Source organism: Sturnira hondurensis, unplaced genomic scaffold, assembly GCF_014824575.4.
Source record: "Sturnira hondurensis isolate 20B ecotype Veracruz unplaced genomic scaffold, ASM1482457v3 Scaffold0000780, whole genome shotgun sequence".
NCBI classification, from domain to species: domain Eukaryota; kingdom Metazoa; phylum Chordata; class Mammalia; order Chiroptera; family Phyllostomidae; genus Sturnira; species Sturnira hondurensis.
Genome location: NW_028073411.1, coordinates 19,992,981 through 20,018,016, shown reverse-complemented (window position 1 = coordinate 20,018,016; position 25,036 = coordinate 19,992,981). Strand labels below are relative to the sequence as shown.

At 67.3% G+C, this 25,036-nt stretch overlaps 1 protein-coding gene across 4 annotated transcripts; it reads right to left on the bottom strand.

Annotated features, from left to right (window-relative positions):
* Window positions 1-552: 552 nt before the first annotated feature.
* INF2 (inverted formin 2) lies at window positions 553-23,863 on the bottom strand. Of its 4 annotated transcripts, none has more exons than XM_037048014.1 (23): window positions 23,717-23,863; window positions 14,045-14,444; window positions 12,824-12,939; window positions 12,600-12,759; window positions 12,154-12,187; window positions 11,220-11,361; window positions 10,566-10,707; window positions 9,728-10,411; window positions 9,224-9,369; window positions 9,073-9,134; window positions 8,430-8,532; window positions 8,246-8,331; window positions 7,773-7,873; window positions 7,146-7,216; window positions 6,937-7,044; window positions 6,591-6,661; window positions 5,907-6,027; window positions 5,437-5,601; window positions 5,236-5,338; window positions 4,925-5,059; window positions 3,787-4,428; window positions 3,432-3,488; window positions 553-1,077 (listed from the first exon to the last, which is right to left on the bottom strand). In XM_037048014.1, the coding sequence occupies exons 2-22, from the start codon at window positions 14,433-14,435 to the stop codon at window positions 3,433-3,435; spliced, it is 3,639 nt and encodes a 1,212-aa protein (XP_036903909.1). In that variant the 5' UTR covers window positions 14,436-14,444; window positions 23,717-23,863; the 3' UTR covers window positions 553-1,077; window position 3,432. The 4 variants fall into 4 exon arrangements, with proteins under 4 accessions (XP_036903909.1, XP_036903918.1, XP_036903906.1 ...); XM_037048023.1 differs by lacking the exon at window positions 23,717-23,863 and adding an exon at window positions 15,930-15,949; XM_037048003.1 differs by lacking the exons at window positions 553-1,077; window positions 23,717-23,863 and adding an exon at window positions 2,612-2,998.
* Between the last annotated feature and the right edge of the window lie 1,173 nt (window positions 23,864-25,036).

Genomic DNA, 25,036 nt, shown 5'->3' with positions numbered 1-25,036 from the left:
CTGGACCAGGGTGAGGACTCTGTAACCTTGCCCATCCGCCAACACCACTCCCGACAGGCAAGCTCCGGTGTGGAGTCAAGCCCCCAGAGGGCAGTTCTGCCCCCCTCCCTGCCCTCACTGGGTTACCTACTTGTTAACCCAGCCACCCACCCCGCCGGACCAGTCTGTCCACCCATGCCGTCTCAGCTGTCATGGGGTTCAGGCCCCCACCACGTCCACCCACAGCTCTGCACACCGCACCGCTGTGCTGGGCCAGCTCTGTGACCTGCTGGGCCGCTTTAGGGCACGGGCAAGTTGCCCTCACGGGGTGGGTGGTCAGGACAGGTGGCAGCCCCTGGCAGGATCCTTCCGGTCCCCTCCGCCTCCTCTCAGTGCCCAGGGGAGCACTGGCCCTAGGGCCAGGTCCTGGCTGCAGGAGGGCGGGCACCTCCCACCCTCAGGCTGGATGGGCGGGAGGGGCCAACTCCACAGGCCCCCACGCCTCTGTTGAGCAGTGTCCGCCAGCCTGTCCCCACCCAAGGACACCACAGAACGGCAGACACAGCAATCACATTTTTGTTAAAATCACTCTGTTTTGGCCCAGCTGAGCACGTTGGGGAGCAGAGCCGGGCAGCAAGAACTGGGGCCCAGTAAGGGGGCAGTGGGGGGCTCCAGCTCTACTTGGCTCCCACAGGTTAGGGGGAGGGGTCTGGAAGGGGTTGTCTCCAGAAGAATCTGGGTGCCGGGTCCCTGGGAAGGGGGTACAAACTTAGAGGCGCCAAGGATGCAGCCACCAGAGCCCCGCAGGCAAGCAGGTACCGTGGTCATGCAGGGACAGAGGGACGGCTGGCGTGTGCAGACAGTCCAGGAGGGCCCCGGGCAGGCTGCCAGGTGCGTGCTGGGATCCCAGCCTCGACGTCCCCAGAACGCTCAGGGAGGCCCACGTCCCCGGCTGGGTAAGGCACGGAGTTTGGGGTTCCCGGGGCCCGGTCCCAGCCGGGGCCTGGACGCTCCTCTGCCCAGCAGCACACTCAGGGCCCATGGCTGCGTAGAGGCTGCTCCGTGTCTGTCACTGGGCTTTGGGCTTGGGCCTGAGGCCTGTGGGAGGGACAGAAGCAACGGTTACAAGGGGCCTTACCGTCCACGTCAGGGTCCCAAGGCCCCAGAGGTCCTGCTGCCACCGTCTAGGGCTGCTCTCTGTGCCCCTGGGGCCAGGCCCTTTCCCAGGCAGCAAGGTGCCCGGGGGTGCTGCCCCGGGGGGGGTGGGGTCCTGGGTCTCCCTCCTGGGTCTCGGCCCCGGGCTACACTCCGTCCTCCCTCCTCTGTCTCCATGGTTGCCTCCTCTCCCCGTGGCTCCGACAGTCACTTCCGCACAGCCCTGGCCCTGCACGCTGCCCAGCTGGCCCTGCAGGCCCCTGCCCACCCACCTCTCTCACTCCCCATTCCCCCTGGTGCCCCACCCCACGGGCACCCCGGGCTGGGTGCTGTCCCCGGGGGGCTTGGCAGCCTCTGGTCTGAGAGCCACTTCTCACGAGACAGGGCCAGTGCAACAGACCCAGAGGGACAGGACTCCCTGATGGCGGGTGCCGTCCCTCCTGCAGAGCGCCGGGACAAACGGCCGGGGGTGGGGGCGGCGGGGGGAAGGGCCAGAGGTGGTGGCAGGGGCCTGGCAGCGTCACCATGGATGACGTGATGGGTCACTCGAGACTCAGAGTCACCACAGGGAGAAAGAAGGGAAGTCAGTGCTTCGCAGGCCGAGTGGGACGCCAGCCAGCACCCCTGCCAGGCTGTGTACAAATCAGCAAACCGGCACTAGGCCACGGGCTGTGACATCACCACCTCACCTGGATCGGTGTCACCCTCACTAAGCAAGGGGCGGATGACCCCAAGTCTATCCTGTGAGGCTCTGAGTCTGGAAATCCCGCCTGAGGACGGAGGTCTGGAGGGGGACCAGACACACCAGAGTGAAGGTGTCTTCCAGTCTGTCAGCTGGACAGAGGCTGTGGCCAGATCAGCAACTGCGAGGGTGTGGCCAGGACACCTGGCTGCAGGGCACTGTCCCTGTCCAGCTGTCCTGGGGACAACAGCCTTGGGCTCAGGAGAAAACTCAGGGGCCAAGCGCCCTGATGTGCTGAGGTCACTGATGTTGTTCAGTGAAGTCGAAGGGACAGGGCACCAAGTATGAACAACATGTGGCAAGTTCTCCCGTTCCTGGGCGAACCAAGGGCAGGTGGTGGTCACTTTACTCTCCTGCCAATTGCCTGTCAGGTCCAAGTTTGTCCAACACAAAGCTGGGCCACAAGGAAGTGGGGTTCTTCCCTCCACCCTGAGCCGGGGAGGGCGTGGCCTGTGGTGACAGGGGCTGCACAGACCTGCTCTGGACACACTGGCTTTCACTGGGCAGTGGACACTCGAGGCTGCCGGCCCCAAACCCACGGTCCAACTGCTGCCTGCAGCCAGTGCTGCTGTGAAAAGCACCAGTCAGGTGGGACCCAGAGCCCACCTCGGGGAGTGACCAGGACCGAGCCTGGGGCCAGGAAAGTGTGGCAGCGAGGACAAACCGTATGGGGAGGCGCACTGCACGGCACCCTGTTCCCACCCTGTTCCCACCGGCACTGGCCAGACCTCATCACTGCACCCGTCCGAGTGCAGCTGGAGGCACGTGGGGAGCGGACCGCCCTGCACTGTCCTCGGGTGGGGGCGGGGGCTCCCCGCACCTGGTGCCCCCAACTCAGCACAGGCCAGGTCACAGGAGGGACCCAGCCTGTCTGTGTGGTGGCATCTGTGACCCCTCTGGCCATGTCCAAGACCCTGCTTGCCCTTCTCACAGGCGAGGGTCCCAGGGGACTGCTGCATTCCCATGCGCTGTCCTCAGGGCCCAGCCTCCAGGGAGAAGGGCTGCAGACCCTGCCCAGGGGGTGCCGCCTGCTCACCCCTGGGACCTGTCATCCCTGTCCCTCACTGTCTCCCTGGGGAAATGAACAGCCAGCACCAGGGCCAGAGGAGGGCTGGGGGTGTCCTGTGGACAGACCCAGAGTGAAAGTGTCACCCGGGGGCCACCATGCGACATGGGGTTTGTGAAGCCCAGGGTTAAGGACAAGGCAACCTCAGCCTGTCCTGCCAGGCCCACCTGCCCCCACCCTAGGCCCTGGAGCCCTGGTCCCCCAGGGCAGCCACATCCAAGGGCAGCTCCAAGGTCACACCTGCCACAGCAGAAGCAACGCCGGCTAAGCAAGGCACGGCCCTGCCCTCCCAGAGTGGGGCTGGGGGGACAACGGGGCCAGGCAAGCCCCCCGCAAGCAGCACGGGAGGGCTGCAGGGTAGCCGGGTTAGTGTCCAGGGGGGCTGGGAAGGCCTGGTGGGCTGCCGCCGCCGCCACCGCCGCCACCGCCACCACCGCCGCCACTGCCGCCACCGCCGCCGTTAGTGCAGAGCGCCAGGCCGCCACCTACCTTACTGGACCACACAGAACCTTTTAGTTTTACTATCGTCGGACTCGGGGGCAACCTCTGCTTCCAGATAAAAGAAACAGACTCAACCACGTATCGCCCCCGAGGACCCTGGGCACCGCGCCTCCCCTCCCTCCAGGGCTGGGCACCCTCCCTGTACAGCAGTGTGGGCAGGAGTTAGTGGTGAGGGTGCAGTGATGCGGGCGGCGGCCCCCGCTGCCCCTCCTGGGCAGTGATGCAGGTCCTGGCTGGCAGGGACGAGCTTGACCACACGAGTCCCGGCCCAGAGCCCTGTGCAACTTGCCCACCCAGGTCCTGACTGTGGGGGGCGAGGGTAACAGTGGGGGGACCATGTTACCTTCCTGGATCCGTGATGGGCGCTTCTTCCGCCGCCTGCCTGTACCCTTCGAGGCCCGGCCCTGGGCTCTGGGGAGGGTGCCAGACCCTGAAGAGTCGGTCACCGAATCCTCAGAGAAGGACCTGTCCAGGGATGTGTCCAGCGTGGACTCTGAGGCTGTGTCCTCCTTGTCCCTGTCCTCGCCAGGGCCTGAAGCGGGCAGGCGGGCTCCTCGGCCCTGGGCCACCGTGTCCTCCGGCCCATCCCCTGTGCTGTCAGCCTGGGCCTGGCAGACGTCCCGGGGGGCGGTGGGGGCCTTGGTGCCCTGGCCCGAGCCCAGGTCCCCAGGGGGCTTGTCCACGGAGAACTGGAGGGGCTTTAGGGCCTGAGTGTCCCCGAGCACCACCGGCCAGGCCCCGGCGGAGGGCTGGCAGCTCAGGGCGTCCTCCATAGGCAGGAAATCACTGGCGTCGACATACCAGGACGATCGCCTCTCCTGGGGCCCGGGGCCGACCACCTCTGGCGGGTCCCCAGCGGGCTGCAGGCTGGGGGTGGTGGCATCCGCAAGGTCCCAGTCCTGGGGCTCCCTGGCTGCCGCCACAGGGCCAGCAGCAGGGCAGCTGGGGTCCCCCATGGCACCCCCTGTGGTGGCTCTGGAGGCCCCTGTAGATGGGGGACATGTGAGTGAGGGGCAGGGTGCCCCCAAGCCGCTCTGATGCACCCTCTCAGGATAAGCCTGAGTGGGGCGCCTCCCCCCATCTCAGCTTCTACTCCAACACACCCCACCCCTGGGAGCCTTCCCTGGCGGGCCCCAAGTGTGGGATCCCATGGGCAGGCCCCACCTCTGCAGGCACAGTCCGTCCACAGGGGTCTAAGCCCCAGGAATGTCTGTCCACGTTCCCTCCTGCCCCCCCGCCCCAGGAGCTGGACAGATGGCTGCCACACCAGCAGAGCTGCAGCAGAGCTGTAGCAGCACGGTTGTGGCACGTGGCCGCTCTGGCCCTGGCTCACGGCTGTCCCCTCTTGGGGCAGCAGGACACATGGGGGGCCCTGTGAGATCAGAGAGGGCTTCCCAGAGGAAGGGAGGTGCTGGGCCAGGAGGATGGCTGGGGGAGGGGTGGTGGAAAGAGAACTGTGAAGAGGTAGGGGATGGCCTCACCAGGTGCCTTGTCCCTCGGGGGGTCTGCGTCCCCTCGGCCACGGGCCGTCTTCCGCAGCTGGAAGCCTTTCCTGATGTCGGCCAGCAGGGCGTCGATGACACATACCTCTTCCTGCCTCTTGTCTCCCTTCCTGACTGGGAAGGCCCGGGACCCTCAGGAGCGAGGCTTGTGGGGTCCCTGGAGCCCAGCCAGTGGCCTGGACAGATGACCCACAGCAGCAGGGACACCCTCTGAGACTGGGGAGGGAGGGTGGTGGCCACAGCCCAGACAGGCCGCCCCTCAGCCCACCCCCGTTACCGCCGGGCCTCACCAGGCTTCCCGTCCTCGCCCCGGGGCCTTCGAGCCTCCTCCTCCGCCAGCTGCCGCTGCCTCCTCTCGGCCTTGGCCGCCTGCTCCTGCCGGTCCTTGTTCTCCTGCGGGGCAGATGTGCAGCCGGCGACCCCGGCCCCCGGTCACCTGCTGTGGACAGCCAGTGCCCAGGGAGCCCACCTGGCCTCTAGGCCCCGCCCACCTTCAGTGCGCGGGTGAAGAGGTCCCGGAAGGCCTTCATGGTGCTGAATGTGTCCTCCAGGGACAGCTGCTGGGTGTCCTCACACAGGTAGCGGGCCAGCTCCAGCCGCTTCTGCTCGATGGCCTGGAGCAGCCCCTCCAGGGCCCGGCAGGCCTCGAGGCTGGCCTGCGGGAGCCGGGGTGCAGGGTCACTGCCCTGAGAGCCCACGGTGGGCGCCACCTGCTGGCTGCCACTGGGAGATGGCCCAGGCTGCAGGCCCTAGCACCCGCCGCCATAGGGGGCGACAGCCACTGGCACGGGCTGACAGTGGTCAGTTCACCACAGGCGGACAGTGGTCCCCGGGCGGGGCCCCTCGTCCTGCTTCTCCCCTTCCCACACTCACTGCCCCATCCAGGCCTGGCCGGCGCTGGAGGGACAGCCTCCCTGGAGACCTCGTGGGGCACTGAGGAGCCCCCGCCCGCTGCACTCACCTGCAGGCGCCCGGCATACTGCCCCTGCACCTCAGGGCTGGAGGACGACACCTTCCGCTCCATCTCCAGGAGCTTCTTCAGGTTGCTGCCGGCCTCTGAGCGGATGATCTCAAGGTGGATCCTGCAAAGCCAGGTGGGGGCAGGCGACAGCTATGGGTGTGGGGTTGGGGGGCCCTGCTCACCCACACTGAGGTGGCCAGAGGCTGGTAGGGCCTTGCAGCTGGCCAAGCGGTGTGGGGTGAGGGGCTGCCCAAGGTGGGTGCCCGGCCTGCGGCGGTTGGACTGGAGAGGCTTCCGTGGCAACGGACCTGGGAGGGCCGCCCTCCCAGGCCACGTGACCCATGGGTGTGGCCCCTGTTCCTGGGCCTCAGGCCCCCGTCTGTGCGATGGCAGGGGCACAGCTTTGTTCACGGTCAGCCTTCAATGACCAGCCCCCCCCTGTTAGCAGCACCAGGAAATTCCCTGCCCCATCTAGGCCTGTCTCCTCCAAGTCACATGGGGACAGGCCATGGAGGACACGAGGTCCTGTTCCAAAGAAAAGTGAGCGCCCCACTGAGAAGCAGTTCCTGGTGGATCCGGGGTTGTACTGCAGCCGTGAGACCCAGCCTGGTCCAGCCACCTTCCTGGTGGGCACCGAGGAGGGGGTGTGGCTGGGGTGGGTGGTGTGGGGCAGGAGGCACCTACCCCGCTGCCTGGGAGGGCTGCTCCAGGTCCTTGGGCAGCTGCAGCAGGTCCGGGTGGCTCTTCTCCACCTCCTGCAACCACACATGTCCAGCGAGACTACTGTGGCCACCCCCTCCGCCGGCTGCCCACCCCAGCCCCCTGGGACAGGCCGGGCACTCTGGGCCTCCCACCCTTCTCCTGGGCCTGGACAGAAGCTAGAGGCAGGGGCAGGGGAGACAGGGGCTTGAATGGGGGCTCCTGAGAGGGGCCGGAGGCAAAGTGGGGCGTGGACGCCACCCTGAGGGCCCGGGGCTGGGCGGCAGCAGCAGCAGCAAGGCACCCTGGAGCCGCCCGCCCGGGGCCACACCTCCAGCACGTGGTGCAGCAGCGTCACTCGGCTCTGCTGGGACTTGGTCTCTGTGAGCTTCAGCAGCGTGCTGATCTTGAAGCCGTCGGCGTTCCCGGTGTGGCTGCCCTGGGAGGGACGAGGGATGAGGGACAAGTGTCGAGGGCCCGGAGTGAGTCTCCCAGCCTCCCCAGCTGGGGGATGGCCGGGTGGCCGGTGCAGCCACTTACGTAGTTGAGGAAGTTCCCGATTCTCAGGATGAGCTGGCAGAAGACGGGCAGCCGGCGGCTGGAGAGCAGGCCTGCGGGGTGGGGGGTGTGGGGGTGTGGCTCAGGGCGGGTACAGTGGGCGGCTGGGGCGCCCTCGAGAGGCACAGGAGCTCTGGGGCAGGTCCCCAAGTCAGCATTCACTGAACCCCCAGAACCGGTGGCTTCCCTGGTTCTCAGTTAACTGTCCTGTGGGGCTTCAGGGTATGTCCCCAGCTGTGTCACCAAAATGGGAGCGGACGACCCCTACTGTGTCCCCAGCAGAAACAAGGTGCATGCACCTTGGTGGCCAGGACTGTCCACACTCCTGCCACAGCTGCAGTGAGCCCGTGGACTTGTCACTCAGGAGAGTGGTGTGCGTACATGCATGTGTGTGTATGGTGGCTCTGTGTGCCATGTCTGAGCATGTGTGCACCTGCGTGGACCTGTGTGCACATGCACACATGTGTGCCATGCCTGCCTCAGCTGGGCAGGGTCTGGGAGGTGAGGAAGGTCAGCGCCCTGGGTGTTCATAGGGACAGTCTCGAGGCCGGAGGTCCAGGGGCCGGATGGGCAGCCCCTGCTCCGCGCTGCCCCCCAGGCCCCACTCACTCTCGCAGGCGGCAAGCGCCAGCTGGGCCTTGGGCTGCACCATGTCCAGCACGACGGTCGTGTGCTCACACAGCAGCATGCACTCCACCCGCAGCTGGTAGCTGGGCGGCAGAGCGGGCGGTCAGGGCCGGGCGAGGGGGCCGAGGCCCCAGGTCCCACCTGCATAGAGTGGGGATCCCACGGCAGCCCCACCCGGCGCCCGGGGTGCCCAATCACCTCCCTGGGGACACCCCTCCCTCTCAGGATGGCAGGGTCCTGGGTCGGGGTCTCTCAGGGAGGCCACAAGGGCCCTGTCCACCGTCCAGCACCCTTGCCACAGACCCGCAGATCCCCTCGAGGGGCCCCGTGGCTGACAGTATGTGAGTGGGGGGGCACGGAGCCAGGGGTGGTCACATGTCCTGCTCCGCCCTCTGGTCTGGGCCCCGTTCCCACTGGCCCTGCCCTTCCCCTCCCTGGCCGGCGGCCGAGCTCACCAGGGGATGCCCAGCAGCAGGAGGTAGAAATGGTCGGCACTGGCCAGCTTGGCTCGGTCCTCCGAGAACGAGCGCAGGTTTTCAATCTGCAGGCAGGAGGCCCACCGGTGGGACCCCGTCCCCGCCCCTCCCCTGTGGGAGCCCCCCCTCCCCCGTGGGAGCCCCCCCGACTGCCGGCCCTGACCTCGTGCTTCTCCGGCAGGAGCTTGAGGAGCTGCTTGAGCACCTCCACGTCGAACCTGCTGGTGTCCCCCGCACGGATCATCGCGGCCACCTCCTCGTTGGGGCTGCAGGGGTGACAGGGCAGGTAGGCTTGGGGCGGGGCGGCAGGGCCCTGACGGAGAGGTGGGGACCAACCCTTGGCCCACCAGGATCTCCTCTCACACCCACGGGAGGTGAGCCACCTGCCCGGTCACGTGGCAGTGAGGCTGGGGCGGGGGGGGAGCCTGTGCCCTGCGGGCCAGAGCGCCCTCCGCCTCCCTGTGGGGGCTGCTCAGGACACCGGTGGGTGGCTTGGCGGCGCCAGTGGGTGGCCTGGGGCTTGGGAGGCAGGGCCAAGCCCTCATGCTGGCTTGGCCACCACCTGTCTGTGGCCATGGGGGCGTCCCAGCTGCTGTCTGGGTCTGTTTCCCCAGGGAGTCTGGATGGGGCATCTCCAGCGCCCCTAGCTGGAGCAGTCTCTAGCTATCGCCCCACTGTCCCTAGCCCGAGATGGGGTGTGCACGTCCCAAGGGTGGCCTGCAGAGGGCACTTGTGAGCCCAAAAACGAACAGCTCAGGGAGGCGGGGCCTGTGGGCACTCGGGAGGGGCTTGGTCCTGCAGCTCACCACTTGAACTGCTTCAGAAAGATGTTGAGGTTCAGGCTCTTCTTGGAGTCCAGGAAAGTGATCTGGAGAACACTCTGCCCATCAGCTGGCCCCAGAGGGCCGCACGGGGGAGGGGACAGCCCCAAAGCCCAGGCCCAGGCCCCAGCCCCACCTCCTTGGGCTCCCTCCGGATCGGGGCGGCCACCGGCTCCTTGGGCTTGGCCACGGGGAAGCAGAAGAGCTGCTGGATGCTGGAGAAGTCGGGCTCCACCACCTCGGCCCCCGGGACGCTCAGTGAGGCCCACATGGAGCTGTGCTCTGCGGGGGAGGTGCAGCAGGCTCAAGCCGCCTGGCCACGCACCTGTGCAGGCTGCTGGCAGCCTGGCCTCTGGCGGCCTTGGCTGTGGCTGTCTCTGGACACAGCACCCTGGCCCCCAGGGGTCTGGGCAGGAGACACACACTAGCCTCTGGAGTGTGTGGGAGCAAAGGGTCCCCACAGGTGACCTGTGCCCTGCGCCTGCCTCAGACCACACGGGGCTGAGCCCAGAGCAGGGGCAGGCCTCCCTGGCCCAGGGTGCCCAGGTGCAGCTCAGGTGCTGCAGGCAACACTGCCACTCTCCCCAGCAGGGCCCAGCGGCCCCCAGAGGAAAGTGCCTGTGAGGATCGGGCTCTTCACCTTGGGCCACGTGGGAAGGGAGCTTCTGCCAGTTCAGCTTCTTCATGCGCAGTGTGGGTGGGTTCACCTGCCGGTGGCTGGGGACCCAGGCAGAGCCCAGGTGGTGGTCCACTTGGGCCACAATAATCTCTTCACCACCCACTGCATGGGGGTCCGAGATGCCTGGCAGGCCTGGGGGTGGTGGGGGGGCAGGGGGCAGGGTCCCACAAGGCCCAGGCAATGGGGGTGGTGGAGGGGGTGTGGTGAATGAGGACCCTGGGCCTGGCAAGGGAGGGGGTGGAGGGGGTGGAGGGAACGAGGTCCCTGGGCCTGGCAGGGGAGGGGGTGGAGGGGGTGGGGGGAACGAGGTCCCTGGGCCTGGCAGGGGAGGGGGTGGAGGGGGTGGGGGAGGGGGCACATCGGGGGAGCCAGGGAGGCTGGCTGCAGGCAGGGGTGGGCTGGGTGCCTGCTGCCCCAGGGCTGTGGGCTGTGGGCTGACAAGAGGCAGGGCAGCGGGGGTCGCCACGGGCTGCTGGCCCTTCTGATCCGCCTCTGGGGTGCCTGTGTTTGGGGGCGCGCCACCACCCTGACTCTGGCCTAGGTTGGCCTGGACGCCTTTGTGAACTTTGTCCAGGGAGCTCGGGCGGGGCTGGCCCTTGATGGACACGAGCCGCTGGACCACCTCCTCCAGGGTGCACTCCTGGGCTGTGGGGAGGGTGACTGGGGTCAGGGCATGGCTGCCCGGCTCCGGCAGGGAACAGGCTAGGGGTTGAGGAAGGACACCCATCCCCATGTCCCAAGACCGCAGGGTGTGCCGGCCAGCTGGGCCGGGGAGGTGGCAGGGGCCAGGGCCGCTCACCGTCACTGGCCAGGAGCACGGCCCGGTTCACCAGGCTCTCCAGGGCCTCCCAGAGCAGCTGGCTGGAGCGGAGGCTGGGCTCCAGGTGCAGGAGGCCCTGCAACACCGACAGCAGCTGGGCAGACACCGGGGAGCGGCTGACCTGGGCAGGGGTGGGCATGTGGTCAGCGGCCAGCCCTCAGCCCCTCAGCACCTGCTGGGGCTCCGGTGACCAGCCTGTGTCGGGGTCCCCAGGAGCGGGTGACACTGGGGCCGACAGCTCTTTGGGCCAGGGGCCACCCTGTGCTCTGTGGGACGTTTCACAGCGTCCTTGTCCACTTGTGACAACCTACAAGTCTCCAGGTGTTTCTGGGAGCCCCCTGGGGACGCTTGCCCTGGTCCGAGAACCACGGGGCTCAGGGGTAGACAGGCTGTCCCAGCCGGCGAGGCCACAGCTCGGACTCCTGGCCTTCCGTGGGTTCTGAAGGCACCTCAGGCCACCGGAGGGTGACCAGCCTGTTGGGGCCCAGCACAGCCTGGCCACCTTGGCCTCGGGACTGTGCCCTCCTCCTGGACCTGTGGTCCTGGGGCTGCCCACTCCCGGCCCTGCTCCATCCAGCCCTGACCCCTGGCTGCTCCCTGCATGGGCTCCAGACCTGGGCCCCCCTGGCCCACCTTGTGGAACAGGGAGGCAAAGACCTCCTGGTGGTTGCTCATGTCAACGCCGCCGCACACCTGCAGCAGCTCCTCCTCGTCCTCCGCCCTGGCCTCCTCAAAGGCCTCCAGCTGGATCAGCAGGTCCGCATCCTCCAGGTCCCTGCCCAGCGAGGGGTTGCGGGGGGCTGATCCGGAGCCCCCACCAGCCTCCCCTGCCCTGGACGGATGCACACCCCTGCGCAGGGCCCGCGGCCAGCATGAGGCCACGGAAGCCAAGGGACAGCCGAGGTCGGTGGGGCTGGCCTTTCTGGTCCAGGGGCAGAGGCTCACAGGATGAGGGCTGGGAAGGGGGCACTCAGACTGCACCGCAGGAGCAAAGGGTCCCCAAAGAGGGGCGGGGCTTCTGCCAGGGCACTGGGAGCTTGAGTGTTCACTGAGTCCAGGACCTGCCAGTCATCTCAGCCTGGCCAATGAGCTGCGCCCTCAGCAGCAGGGCGGCCCTTCTCAGCACCCCGAAGACCTTTGCCCAGGGCAGTTCAGCACCAGCCTCGCCTCTTCCTCCTGAGGTCCCCCCACCCCAAGCTGACACCCTGATGGGGCTTCGAATGGGGGTCCTCTGCTATGTGGGTTCCCACGTATGCACTTCCACTTGAATTTCAGATAAACGAGGATGGATTTTTTGCATAAGTGCACCCCACGCGAAGTGTGAGGCGCACTTACACCGCAGCAACGCGGTCTGTCTGCAAATCGGCTTAACTGTGTGCTGCGCTGCGCCCAGCAACCCCAGTTTTGGGGGCAACTGCCAAGCCCCGGGGTGGGTTCCACACAGAAGCCTTTCCAGCATGCCTAGGGGTGGCTGGGTTCTGGCTGAGACCAGGGGAGCCCTGTCCATCTGGAAGCACTGCTCGGGACCTCCCACGGGGGGAGGCAGGAGCCGTGGGCAGGGACTCACCGGAGCCGAGTCAGCACATCCAGCAGCTGCAGCCCTGGGGAGGAACACACGGGGTCGGCCTCCTGGGGCTGCTCCGCCAGCCCTGCCCTCCCGTCACCGGGACCTTCTGATGCTGTCCCCTGGGCTCTCTCCTGACACCCAGCCCATGGACAGGAGGGACTCTGCCATTCCGGCGGGACAGCACGGACACGAGGCTCAGAGGGACTCGTCTCGTTGGGCAGAGGGCCCATCAAACACTCACTGTTGCCCCTGGAGGGGCTGAGATTGGGGCCAGGACCCCACCTCCACCTGAGAGCCTCCGGGGCTCAGGTCTAGGGTCCTGTGGGCCCTGTCCACAGAAGGACGCAGGCGGGGGTGGGAGGCTCCCAAGGCCTGGGACGGAGCCTTCTTTTGGGGCCCAGAGGTGGTCGAGGGGCTCGGGCCTCTCCCTGGGGCGCAGAGCTGACCGATGAACTCTCCACGCAGCTGCGTGCGGGTCCGCAGGTCCTCAGGGCCCAGGATGATGGCGTTGATGACGCTGAGCAGGGTGACGACGTAGGGCACGTTGTCACTGTTGGATAGCTCCGTCATGATGATGCTGAAGCGGTACTGCTGGCTGCACACGGTCTGCGGGGCGGCAGGGTCAGCGTGCACCCCAGGCCCCTGCCAGGCCCCGCCCACCGGCTCTCACCTTGTAGTGGTCCAGGGCGTCCAGCGCCAGGGCGTGGCCTTCAGGTGAGTAGATGCACAGGGCAGCCAGCAGCTCGAACACCTGCTTCTTGACCATCACGTTGGATGTGTCCAGAGCTGCCAGGGGCCAGGGCGAGTCTCAGTGGGGCTCAGGTGTCCAGGCCAGGCCTCTCCCTCAGCCCTTCCCTGCCCGTACCTGCCTCTGCCCAGAACCCCTGCACTTCAGTTGGAAAGGCAGGCAGCAGGCAAGCACTGGGGGTGCACTGCCCCCTCCCGTGGCCCACATCAGGGCCGACCACACTGGGTACATACGCAGACCCCTCTCCTGGACCATGCGGCTGGGGCTGACCCTGAGGTCTGAGAGACCCCATCAGCACCGCCCCCTGGGCCAAGCCCGGGTCTTTCCCACACTCAGTCCAACTGCGTCCGCCCCATCTCCTGAGCTGGCCAAGTTTCAGGGATGTCCTTTGCCTGTTCCTGCTGAGAGCTAAGTCACAAAGGCCTCTACAGACCGGGAGGGCCAGGCCTGGACGGGGTCGAACGGCCACCACCACCTCACTCACCCACACAGGCACCCGTCCCCACAGGCTGCCGCCCACCACTGCCCACCCTGGGGCCCCCAGCACCAGGGCCTGGGGCCCTGCCCTGGAGCAGCACCTTGCTGGTGGGCAAGGGGCACGCTGTGACCTCTGCCTGCCCAGGGCCACCTTCTCCTGAGGGCCGAGGACCAGCCCTGGGACTGCCTGACTGGGGACACGTTCTGGTCGGGGTGACAGGGAGCTGGACCCAACGGAGGAGCAGAGCTTTGCAGACACACAAAGCAGAGCAGCTGGACGTGGTCTCGGAGAGCAGGCAGTGGCTGCAGAGGCTCCCAGAGGCAGGAGCAGGGCACAGGGTGGGTGGGGAGAGCGTGGATGGGGGCCCGGAGGCCCACAACTAGGGAGGGGCAGTCACAGGACAGAGGGGACAAGTGGGTACACCTGGTGGAGGGACCAGGGCTCCGGGTCACCTGGGCATTCTCAGACTTGGGGCAAATGAAAAATGGGTGCCTCCCCCAGGAAGCCCCCGGCCCCCATCTGCCCAGCCGACTGTCTCCTCCTGGGCGACTGTCTCCTCCTGGGCCCCGGGGTCTCCTGCCTCCACGCACGGCCTGGAGCCTGGCCCTGAGCTGCTCGGGCTGCCAGTCCCGGGCCTCCCGCGCCAGGCAGCCTGCGAGGCTCACCCTGGGAGAGCTGGCGCACATAGGCCTGGTTACTGAGGATGTACTCCATGCCCTGCCTTGAGTTCATGACGGCGCGCACGCAGCTGACGCAGGTGAGCTGCAGCAGGGCGTCGGCGATGCGGGCCACACCGCGGCCGGACAGGCGCGCCAGGGCCTCCAGCAGCAGGTCCAGGCCGCTCTGCTCCAGGAACTGCACCATCCAGCCGCCGTCGCTGCTCTCCAGCCTCTTGCGCAGGCCGGAGTAGTTGACCACCGAGGGCATCTGCAGCAGCCGGATGCAGAGCTCGGGGTCGGCGCTCTCCAGGTTGGCCTCCGTGGGGTCCGAGTCCTGCGGCCCCAGCTTCTCCTTCAGCGCTGCCCACTTGCGCTGCGCGCCCTCCTTCTCCGACATCTTGCCGAGCTGTGGGGCCAGAGGGAGTCAGGGCGTCAGCTGGGCGGCCAGGCTGTGTCCTCTGCCTCGGTATCCCCTCCTACCCAGCGGATTCGCAGCGCTTCCTGGGGACGCCCCACAGCACAGAGCCAGTTCTTCGTGCTTCTCAGCCCCATCCCCGACTGTGTCACCGTAGCAACCGAGGAAGCAGCAGCACTGCCCTGCTGTACCCGTGAGGACCCCAGGGCTACACTGGCAGCAATGCCACCAACCCAGTGGTGACCACGCAGTGACATCCCTGGGACAGTGACCGGGACGCCCCACCTCAGCCGCAGGGCACTTCCCCTGCCCGGTGTGGACGGGTCCAATGGGCAGGGCGGGTGGGAGGGCTGGTTCCAGACCCTGGGCCCTTTCAGACTGCCCGAAGTACATGAGTGTGGCGTGGGGGGCGGGGGGCGGACTTGAGGGTCCGTCCAATGCCCGCCCAAGTCTGGGCAAGACCAGGGCCCAGTGGGGGGGCAGCCCCGCCAGGCCCCAGCTTTCATGGGCCTCGGATCGTGCCACTGTGTGTAGGTGGGCAAAGGGGTGTCCCCCCAGGCCCTCAGCGTGGGAAGGTCTACCCAGATTCTGCTGCAGAGGGCGTGACCCCCCCAGAATGTCCCCCAACATGTGCCTGTGTCATCGCCACACCCACCAAGCCCTTTCCCTAGGGCTCTTGGCAGTGATGCTGTCCCAAGTCACAGCCCCTAGGGACAGGCCCCACGGGTCAGGGCGGCCCCATATTGTCCTGGCACGGCATGGTCTTACTTATATTTAGCGTCTGAGAAGGGCGGTGTGGAGTGGTGGGGAGAGAACCAAGGGATAGGGCATGGAAGCGAGGCCACTGCACCCCACGCCCAGGGCCTGGCCACCCGACCCTCCACCTTCGCCCCTCTGCCCCGAGGCAGGCTGTGTACACCCCACTCTACAGGATGGGGAGTGGAGGGGACACTCAGGGATCCTCCATCCTGTGCCCACCGCCTGGAGTTGGAATCGGCAGAGCCGGTGAGACCGGCCCCCAGAGGGGCCATGGGCTGGGGAGGCTGACACAGCTTCACTCTAAGGAGAGACTTCAAGCCACCTGAGGTCTCACAGGGCACAGAGGCCAAGGGGATGGGAGCCCTGGTGCCTGCCCCTCCCCCACAGGGGCCCCAGCACGCTCTGCCTTGGGGAGGCTCTGGGGTGTCCTCCTTCGAGCTTCCGGAGCCCACCCCCCCGGGCCTGGGGGGAGCAGAGAACAGCTTGAGGACGTCCGGCACTTTAGCAGTCCTTTCTTTCTGCTGTGCGCCTGCACCAGGAGGCCGGCCCCTCTCCCCCCACCTGGCCAACTGCCCTTCTGAGCCCCTGGGGTCAGTCCGGGAGGCAGCCTGGCAAAGGGGAGGAGGGGCTTTGCTGACCTGTGTGGGCACCCAGCTCTGGCCCTGGCCGACAGACTCCGGCCCAGTTACTGTCCTGTTTGGGCCTCAGTTTCCTCACCTGCACCTCTGACCCTAGTCTGTTGGGAGCATCCTGACAGGCAGTGGGTATGGATGTCCCTGTGGGCAGAAGGGGCGGGAGCCGGGGTGCTCATCACCCCTCCTACGAGGCCCAGAGCCTCCCTGTGTCTCCCTGGGCTCCCCAGCCCTCCCGGCCTGCTCCACCCCCCACCGTCTACTCACCCAGATGCGCAAGACCCTCCAGCTGCCCCTGCCTCCCCACTCCAGACCTGGCCTTGGGCCACCCCTCCTGCTCTCTTGGCTTCTCATCACTGCTGGCAGCCGCGCTCCCCGGCTGCAGCCCCGGCTCTTGGCACCGAGGAGAGCCATGCACACTGCTGCCCCTGGGTGCCGCTGCTCGAGGCAGTGCCCACAACTGCCTCCTGGTCCCGCCCCATTGGCCAGAGCCCCTGTCTCTGGGGCAGAGGCTGAGTGGACAGAGTGAGAATAGGCCAGTCCTCTGCTATTTCAAGTATCCTGTCCAGCCAAGAGCCCTGAAGGTCCCTGGACGCAGAAAAATCCCATCTCAGAGACAGCCAGCATCGCCTAGACTTGCCCTCCAGCCCTGCCCAGTGCCCTGTCCCCAGGGCCATGGGCTCAGTTCCCAGAAAGACCCTGTTCACCAGGCCCTTTGGTCTGTGGTGTGGGAGGTGACCGATCCCATCTGTCCACAAGGGTCCTATGCTGGCCAGGCCCTGCTGGCTGAGGTGGGGGCGGCTTTTCTCCCACTGTGAGTCCCCAGCGTCAGGTCCGGGGCCAAGCACGTCTCCCCAGAGGTGCTCCAGCTGGCTTTGGGGATGACAGGCTGAACACAGGAAAGGAAGAGGGCCAAACCACACATGAAGACAGCTGGCCCACAGCCTGCCCAGGAGGCCGGCCCTTCCTCTGCGGGAACTACCCCGGAAGCTTCCCTGGTTTGCCCCCACTTCCAGCCTGGGACCCACCAGGGAAGGCCAAATGGGTCCCCCGAGCAGTCACACAGGGCACTCCACTTCTCGTGAGCCGTCCAGCGTGCCCAGCCCCCCTCAGGGCACCCGTCTTTTCTGGACAGCTTAACCTGCGAACGTACATAACATCACGTGTATGTATGTTATGTGTGTGTTATGAGCATGTACAAGGCATTGTATACATACAATGAGATTAACACACGTGATGAAAGCGCAGTGTCCCCTCGACCTCCCACTGGGCACAGGCTTCTGCAAGTGCAGGGCTGGCGGCCGACACCAGGCACCCCAACAGCAGCCTCAGGGAGCAAGGGCTGAGAAGGGAGCGCCGGAAAGGTCCCAGGGCTGCGGGAACACCCTTCCTGACAGCCCACGGGTGCCTGGGAGGCAGCGTCGTGTGCCCCGGGGAAGTGACTGCCTGTGTCTCGACGGTGGCAGCAGCATTCTCTGCGGAGTAACTGGGCCCGGTGGCTGCCGTGTGCCAGCCCCTGACCCTCTCAGCTGCAGCAAGAGTGTGGACCCCCGCCCACCACCCTCCTGCCCCACTGACTGGCGCTGCCCACGGGCTGTGGCCACCTCCCAGCTAGGCCCGGAGCCAAGACTGGGCGGGGCGCAGGGACCTTCTCAGGCTCAACCACACCAGGGTGGAGCGCGACCCCAAGCGCAGGAATGTGACCGGCGTCCTGCAGCTTCCCAGCTGAGGGGCGGGGCCTGCGCAGGAATTTGCATTCTCGGGCCGGGGCAGCCGGCACCCCGGCTGAGGCAGGCGGAACAGGGCCGGTGCTAGGGCTCCCAGGGTCCATCAGAGGCCCACGGGAAAACCGGGGGCGCTTCAGTACCCGCATTTGCGTTCTAGGCAGTGCACTCCCCCGCCCCTCACCAAGGGAACTAGGGGGCAGGGGCCTCTGCCCATGAGGACCCGTGGCCTTTTTCTACCCATAGCAGGGTTTCCCCTGGGATAAGTCACACCTGCCCCTTCAGACTGGGACTCCTGAAAGAAGGGTGTCCCTTGGAGGCCTGCCGGGGTCAGCCCACTGACCTGGCTGACCTGATGAGCGGGCTGAGTGCCCATGAGACAGGGACACTGGTCCCGTGGGCCTCTAGCCGCCTCCTGGCACACCCACCTGCCTTCCTGCTGGTGCCTGGATGCACTGGCTGGGAGATGCCGGCCCCTCACCCGGGTGCCCACACACCTGGGCAGCTCGGACTGGTGGGAAGCTGGGTGCATGTGTGCAGGGGGTGGGGGCCATGCTGGCCCCCAGGCTTCAGAGACCCACACCCCAGGCCCCGCTGTGCAGATGGAGAAACTGAGCCACGGAGGGCGGCCCTCCAGGACCAGCCAGGGCACTGAGCCACGGCCTGGGCTCCACTACTGGGAGCCCCGCAGGCCTGCAGCGCCTCGAGTGGAGGGGTGGATGGGGAAGCCCAGACTCAAGGCCAGAGCTTGGCACCCTTGGGACCGGGGTGTTGCCTTCTATTCCTGGCTCCCTGCCAGCATTGGCCGAGGGGCTCAGGGAACCCAGGGGTGGGGGCTGGTGCAGGCTCGGCTGGGGACATGGCACCTGTGAGGGGGCCGGCTACCTGGGGTGGGAGGCAGCTTCAGGGTGACTCAGCCAGCATCGGCACGGGGACTGGGTGCTTCTGGGCCCTGAGCCAGCGGGGGCGGGTGGGTGAGTGAGTGGGAGCGGGATTCCGGGATGGGAGGCAGGGGCCGCCATGCTGTATTTTTAGCTCCTCCAGGAACCCACGCTTTCCCACTGCCTGGCAGCCCTTGGTGGTGTTCCTAGCAGCTAGCTCCTTCATGCTCGGGACAGCCCAGGCCCCTGGGCTGAGACTGTCCTGCCATGACCCCGTCTCTCTCCCTGTCAACCTTGGCTCTTTCTAAGCCCCTGGCATCTGCCTCGACTTCCCCTCCAGGCCACCAGCCCTCGAGGGACCTCCTCAACCTGTGTGGGTCACCTGAGTGGGCTCATCCCAGGTAGGGGTGCAGGGCACACTGCCCAACTGAAACACAGGTGAGAAGCAGGGCAGCAAGGTGGGCCACCACGCAGTGCAGGACCCTGACCGCACGAAACGTGACGTGCCACACAGGACACACACCCGGACACTAACAGAAGTTGCACTGGAGGGAACAGTCATTTTCATAATTACAGGGAGAGGGCGAAGTGGACCTACAGCATCTCCCAGAGTGGCCGCCCTGCTCAAGGCACCGGAGGGCAGAGGGCAGACCCCTGGGGGGCAGGGGGAGGGGCAGAGTGATGTCAGACAAGCTTTGCCCTGCCCACCTGGGCTGGGTCTCTCAGGCTCAAAGACAGGAAAGGCTCAGAGAGGCTGGGCAGAGGACTTGAGCAAACAGGAAACGCCTGTCAGAGGGGGTGGGCAGTGCTGCCTGGCACGGGGGTCCCCCCAGCACAGCCCTAAGCTGGGCGCTGTGTTTGCTGGGAACAGGCTGCCGAGGCCTGGAGGGCCAGTCCCCCAGGAGTGGGCCCAGCGAGGCCGGGGAGGACAGGAAGGGTGGAGGCACCCTTGCCAGGAAGCCTGGCTTTCACTTCCACCTGCCGTGAGCGCTGGCAGGGATCCGCTGCCCTCGCCTCCCGTGGTCACCCGAGGGCTGAGCCTCCCAGGCTGCACAAAGGCCAATGACTTGCTCCCAGGGTGGGGGCCTGGCCACCTGGCCACTCAGGGCACAGCCTTCGGCTGAGGCCGAGAGTCCCTGAACTGGGGGAGTGGCACGGGGGCCAAGGGTGACAGACAGTGCACCCGCCTCCCCGCCACCTTCAGTGGTTGAGTCAGTCCCCACACTGGACACTGGAAGGAGTGATGTGTCCAGACCTGGGCTAGGAGTGGGGCAGGGTTGAGTCAGTCCCCACACTGGACACTGGAAGGAGTGATGTGTCCAGACCTGGGCTAGGAGTGGGGCAGGGACGACAGGGTGAGGGCCCTGCTGGGCCCACACGGGCAGCGCTCGAACCAGCCTCAGCTGCCTCCGCATGCAGGGCTCCCAGGCCCAGGAAGGACGTGCCCGCTGCCGGGGTTCCTGCTCCCAGGACCAGGCTTGGCATAAACATGCCTCTCTCCAGCAGGCCCTGTGTCCCTCCCAGGTCCCCCTTTGACCCTCAGAAAAGGCCTCTCCCGTGTCCAGGGAGGACCCCCAGTGTCCAGGGAGAAGGGACGGGCTGCAGGCAGGCTCTGGCGTGTGTGCGCCTCTGGCCTGCAGGATGCTGGGGTGGGATCCCTGCCCCCAGCCCCGTCCAGTGTCGCAGCTCCAGGCTGTCTGCCCCCAGAGCACAGCAGACAAAGCAGCAGATGGAGGGTGGAGGAGGGGCCGCAGCCTACACAACCCGGCACTGCCAGGGGCTGTGGTGGCCAGGGGAGGGGCAGGCAGGGGACAGCTCAGGTTTGGGGTGAGACCAGGAAACTCTGTGGGCCTTGGTTCCATCCTCAAATGGGGACGGGAGTGTCAATGCTGTCCCCAACCCCCAGGCTGCTGGGTCCACATGGGGCTGGGAAGTGGCGCCAGGAGCCCGGCCCAACCAGGCGAGCAAGATCCTCAGCATTCCTGGTAGCATTCCTTGCTGGGCGCCTTATGGATTTGCTCTTCTCATCTGCGAAATGGGCTCAATGTTCTTCCCCAGGGAACCAGGGTTGGCAAGGTCCCTCCCAGGTTGCTCGGCACAGCCCCACAAAGGGGACCTTGATCCTGGCTGTCCTCCAGCTCCTCTGCCCCCAACACCACAGCCTGGCCCAGCTGCCCATCCCCCGCCCTGGGTAGGGGCAGCCTAGCGGGGTGCCCTCCGAGGGGGTGGGACTGGCCCTGAGCACCCGGGGCTCCCTTCTCAGGCCACTCAGCACTGTGCATGTGGGGAGGCAGCGCCCCCCACCCCGGGGGCGGGTGAAGAGCAGATGTCTGCCTCCCTGCTGCCGTGTGCGGGCGGCAGCTGAGCTGCACTTGGAGCAGAAATGGGACTGGGGACAGGGATGGCGGGGGAGGCAGGTTGCACACGGAGGCCACATCCTGGGGGGTCGGGGCCAGGCACAGGTCGGGAGACTTCAGCCCTCTCCCACAGCTTGCCGGGTGCACCAGCGCTTGGCCAGGGACAAGTTCAAGCGCTGCCCCACAGGCTGGGTCTGCTGGGACTCTGTGTATGCACATCTCCGGGGGGGGGGGTGTGTGCAGTGCACTGGCTGGGCCCAGGAGGGGCTGGGGCTCAGCCGAGTGCAGGCTCAGAGGTCCCCCAGTGACATCTCCACCAGGCACCAGGGCTGTGTGTGGCTGGAACAGGACACCTGGCGCTTGGTCAGCTTCCACACTAGGTTCGATGTGAGGCCTCAGAGTCACCAACTGAGAAATGGGAAAGGGGGCCTGCTGCCACCTGCCCAGGGGGGCTTTCCAGCTGGCCTCCACCCACTGGCCTCGGTCCGCCTGGCCCCCTAGGGGCACTGGCCATGCTCCGCTTCCCTGCGGGCTGGGCCCTCAGTCCACACTCCCCAGCCCTCCTTCCACTTGGGCTCTGGAGGGCTGCCCTGGTGACAGGGGTGGGGGCACAGCCTGTCCTGGGGAGCAGCTTCCAGGTGCTCAGTGTGCTGCACACCTCCCTCTGGCCCTACTGCCTAAACTGACGCACACAGTGGGGCCTTGTAAATGCCTCCTTCCAGACGGCGGCACTGACTCTGCCACCCAGCCACCCAGGCCTTCATTCCCCCTTTCGTGAAACATGGTAGTGACCAGCCCGACCCCCAGCAGGTGGCTGTGAGGGTGGGAGCCGCTGCGAGCAAGGCCGGTTGGCCCTTTCCGCTCATCCCTCTGCTCCCTCATGGGCTCAGCAGGGACCCTGCCCAGGGCATTGGCCCAAATAGCCCTTGTGTCACTGCAGCTGGGGAAGCAGCTGTCCGAAGGCAGGCCCCGGCCTGGCTGGGGTGCAGCGGGCAGTGCCTCGGAGCTTCCCTCCCCACGGCGGTCTCTCTGCGTGCCCGGCGAGTGGGACAGGCCCGTGGCTCTCACCTGCAGTGACAGGGAGCTCATCCCCTCCCATGGACTCTCTCGGAGAGGGCTGAAACCAGCCAGTTCACCTCAGACATCTGGGTCCCCGGGTGCCTGGCCCGGACCCCCCACCCCGCCCCGGCCTGTGTTCCTCAGACACTCTCCCAACCACTGTCCCAACACAGAGGTGGGCTGCCTTCCCCAACCTACTGTGTCCATAGGCCTTGAACCCTGCAACTATTAGACACCTACTACGTGCAAGAGCGCGTGCAGGGCCAGTCAGCGGAGCTGGGCCTCACCCCACAGGCTTGGCTGGGGGGGTGTAACCCCAATCCTCCTCTGGGCACCATCAAAAGCCAGGGGCTTGAGTTCGCCTCCGAGAACACCCCCATCCGGGCTGCACCACGCTGCCACCCCTCCCACGCCCTTAGGAACTGCTAACTCTTCCATCCTGGAGAACAAGTGCTCTCGGGGACAGGGGGGCACAGTCTATTCAAGGCAGGAGCTTCCAGGTCCCAAAATGTGAGCAATTAGCTCTGACAGCCCATCAGCACCTCCTCAGAGTGGGGCCCGGGCCCATTCTGCCCTGAGGAAGCAGCAGGGGCAGGCGGGCTGGGTGGTCACAGGAGGCAGCCCCACCTGACCCCACAGTCCACGCCCCCAGCACAGCCCCTCTCCTGCCCACTGGGAGACTTTTAGGGAACGGATGGTGCAGGGGGTGCCTCCCCGGGCCCACTGCTGATCTGGTGGGGTCGGGGGCAGTGTGCAGCCTCAGACTCAGACCGAATCCACCGGGACTGCAGCCCCCACGCCCCAAAGGCCCCGACCCGGGGTGGCACTGCGGGGCGGTTTGGGACGTGGGTTCCGAGTCCCTGCCTCCTCCACTGCAGGACGACGGGGAAGAAGTCCAAGTCCGAGCCACCATCCCCACCTTTCCCAGTGCAGGTGGGGACACAGGCCCGCAGAGCCCAGGGCCTGGCCAGGTCCACTGCCAGAGGGAGCAGGGGGAGGGGCTGGAAGAAACTCCCCCCCCCCCAACCCCGGTGTGGGAGTGCCGACCTCTGGGGATGTCCCAGTCCTAGCAGGGCAGGGTCACCACAGTCTTCTCCGCTCTGACCCCTGGTGAGTTGGGCAGGGGCACCGACGCTGTGGTCACAACCGAGCTGGACGCCACTGGGGCCTCGGGTCGTGCAGTCTCAGGGGCCAGGCGGACACCCTGCCCACGCTCCCGGGAGCACCTGGGGGCTGGCGGAGGCCCACCTGGTAGCCCTGGGGTCACTGCTCAGGAAGGCGGTCCAACGAACGGTAAGGCTTGGGGAGCAAGGGCCAGCCAGTCACCCCGCCCAGCAGTCCCACCCGGGAGGGGCCGAGAGCAGCGCCCGGCTCTCTGCCCTAAGGCGCCCGAGGGGGAGCCCGGACCCTCTGCGCGCCCACCGGCTTCTGGGCAGCCGCAGACCCAGCCGCCCAGGCGACACGCCAGCCCCCAGCGCCTCGCGGAGCCAGCGGGCGGCGTTCGACACGAAGTTGAAGTTTATTTTCCCAACTGAGGCTGATTCATGGTCAGGATGTGGCAGCCGCAAGGTGGGGAAATCGTGGTGCTAACCGGGCTCCCGGTCCACCCTCGCTCGATCCCCCACCGCCCACGGGCTGCACCCATTCGGGCGGCGTATCCGCGTCGGGGTGGCAGCCCCGGGTGGGCGCGGGCCGCAGGCGCCGGGGGAGCCTTGGGGTGCCCCCGCCGGAGCCGGGGTCCAGTCGGCCCGCGCCGCTGCTTCCCGCCCCCCTCCCCCGGCACCACGCGGCTCCCCTCGCGCGAGCTCAGTTTCCCCGCGGCCCCTGAAGGGCCCAGAGGTGCCTACTCACCGGGCGGGGGCGGCGGCCGGGGGCGCGGGGTGCAGCCGGAGCTCAGTCCGAGCGGGCCCGGGGCTGCGGGCGGGCAGCCAACCCACCGCGGGACGCGCAGGGCTCGGGCGCGGGCTCCGGCTCGGGCGTGGCGGGAGAGGAAGAGCAGGCACCGCCCCGCCCCGCCCGCCCGGGGCCACGTGCGCCCAGGAGGCTCCACCCGCTCGGGTCCGGCCCAGCCGGGCTCTTTCGGGGGATCTCCCACGTTTATAAATACCCCGACGGCGTCCCGCGGGGGCCCGCCCCTTCCCCGCTGCCAGCCGGGCTCCCCCGGGGGCAGGACACACCTGGGGAAGCTCCGCCCGCCTCGGACGGCACTGTGCACCCCGCTTCCTGGCCTCCGCTGCGCCCTCCCTTCGAATCTTCCCCAGCCCACCCCCGGGGGCGGCGAGGCTCTCTCTGCCCCGCCTTGCAGTGGGACCCCTGCTCTGCGGGCCTGGCGGGCTCGAGGCTGAGCTTTCCTCGGGCTCTTAAGGTGGAGAGGATCCCCATCGACCAGGCCAACGCGCGCAGCACCACGGCCGCCTGCCACGGGCCGCGGTGGGGTCCTCGAGGTCTGACCCCAGTGGACTCCACAGGGCGCCACAGGCAGGAGGCCTGGGGCAGCTGCCCTGCCCCCAGCAGCCGGGAGTGCGGTGGCCCTGTTCTCTGTCGCTCCTCTTCCTGGCCCAGTCATTCCCTGTCAGCCTGGCCAGGCCCCTCCTTGCCTGGTGTGGGGCCTCCCCATAGCCCGTTGGGAAGTCCTGGCGGAAGAGCCAGACCCCTGCCCTGGAAGTCCCTCTGACAGTACCCAGCAGGCCCGGGCCACGAGGTGGCTCTGCGGTCTCAATCTGTCGGGGAGACACGAGCCTTCCTGGGGGTGGGGGTCCGCTCTAGCACTCTCAGGGTGTGACCTGGGCTCCAACAGGGTGGGAACTGCCCAGCCTCAATTTCCCCACCTGGGAAAGAATGACCAGTGCCTCGAGGTCGTAACCAGGTTGAGGTGAGCGAAGGCGGGTACAGTGTCCGTCAGCACCAGCTGTCCCGTCCTGACAAGGCTCCCCGAGACCTGATGTGTGGGCTGGAGGGCTTGGGAGGCCGGCGGGTGCCCCCGTGTGGGGCGGTGAGGCAGGGGCTGGGGCTCGGGGAAGGCCCTGGATGCAGTGGCTTCAGCCTGGAGTCCTGGTGGCGTTCAGCCTGGCCCCAGCTTCTGCCCTGGGGCCAACTGCGTGCCCTCTGAGTGCTTGGGGTGACCCTCCGGTGGGTGGGGACAAGACCTGGGACTGTCCACTCTCAGGACCG

Bases quoted from the DNA above. Each gene is read 5' to 3' on its own strand.
- INF2 (XM_037048014.1), bottom strand. From the start codon at position 14,435: ATGTCGGAGAAGGAGGGCGCGCAGCGCAAGTGGGCAGCGCTGAAGGAG. The intron at 12,940-14,044 runs GTGAGCCTCGCA...GGCCCCTGGCAG, and splicing joins TGTGCGCCAGCTCTCCCAGG to CTCTGGACACATCCAACGTG. The intron at 7,045-7,145 runs GTAAGTGGCTGC...CGTCCCTCCCAG, and splicing joins TCGGGAACTTCCTCAACTAC to GGCAGCCACACCGGGAACGC.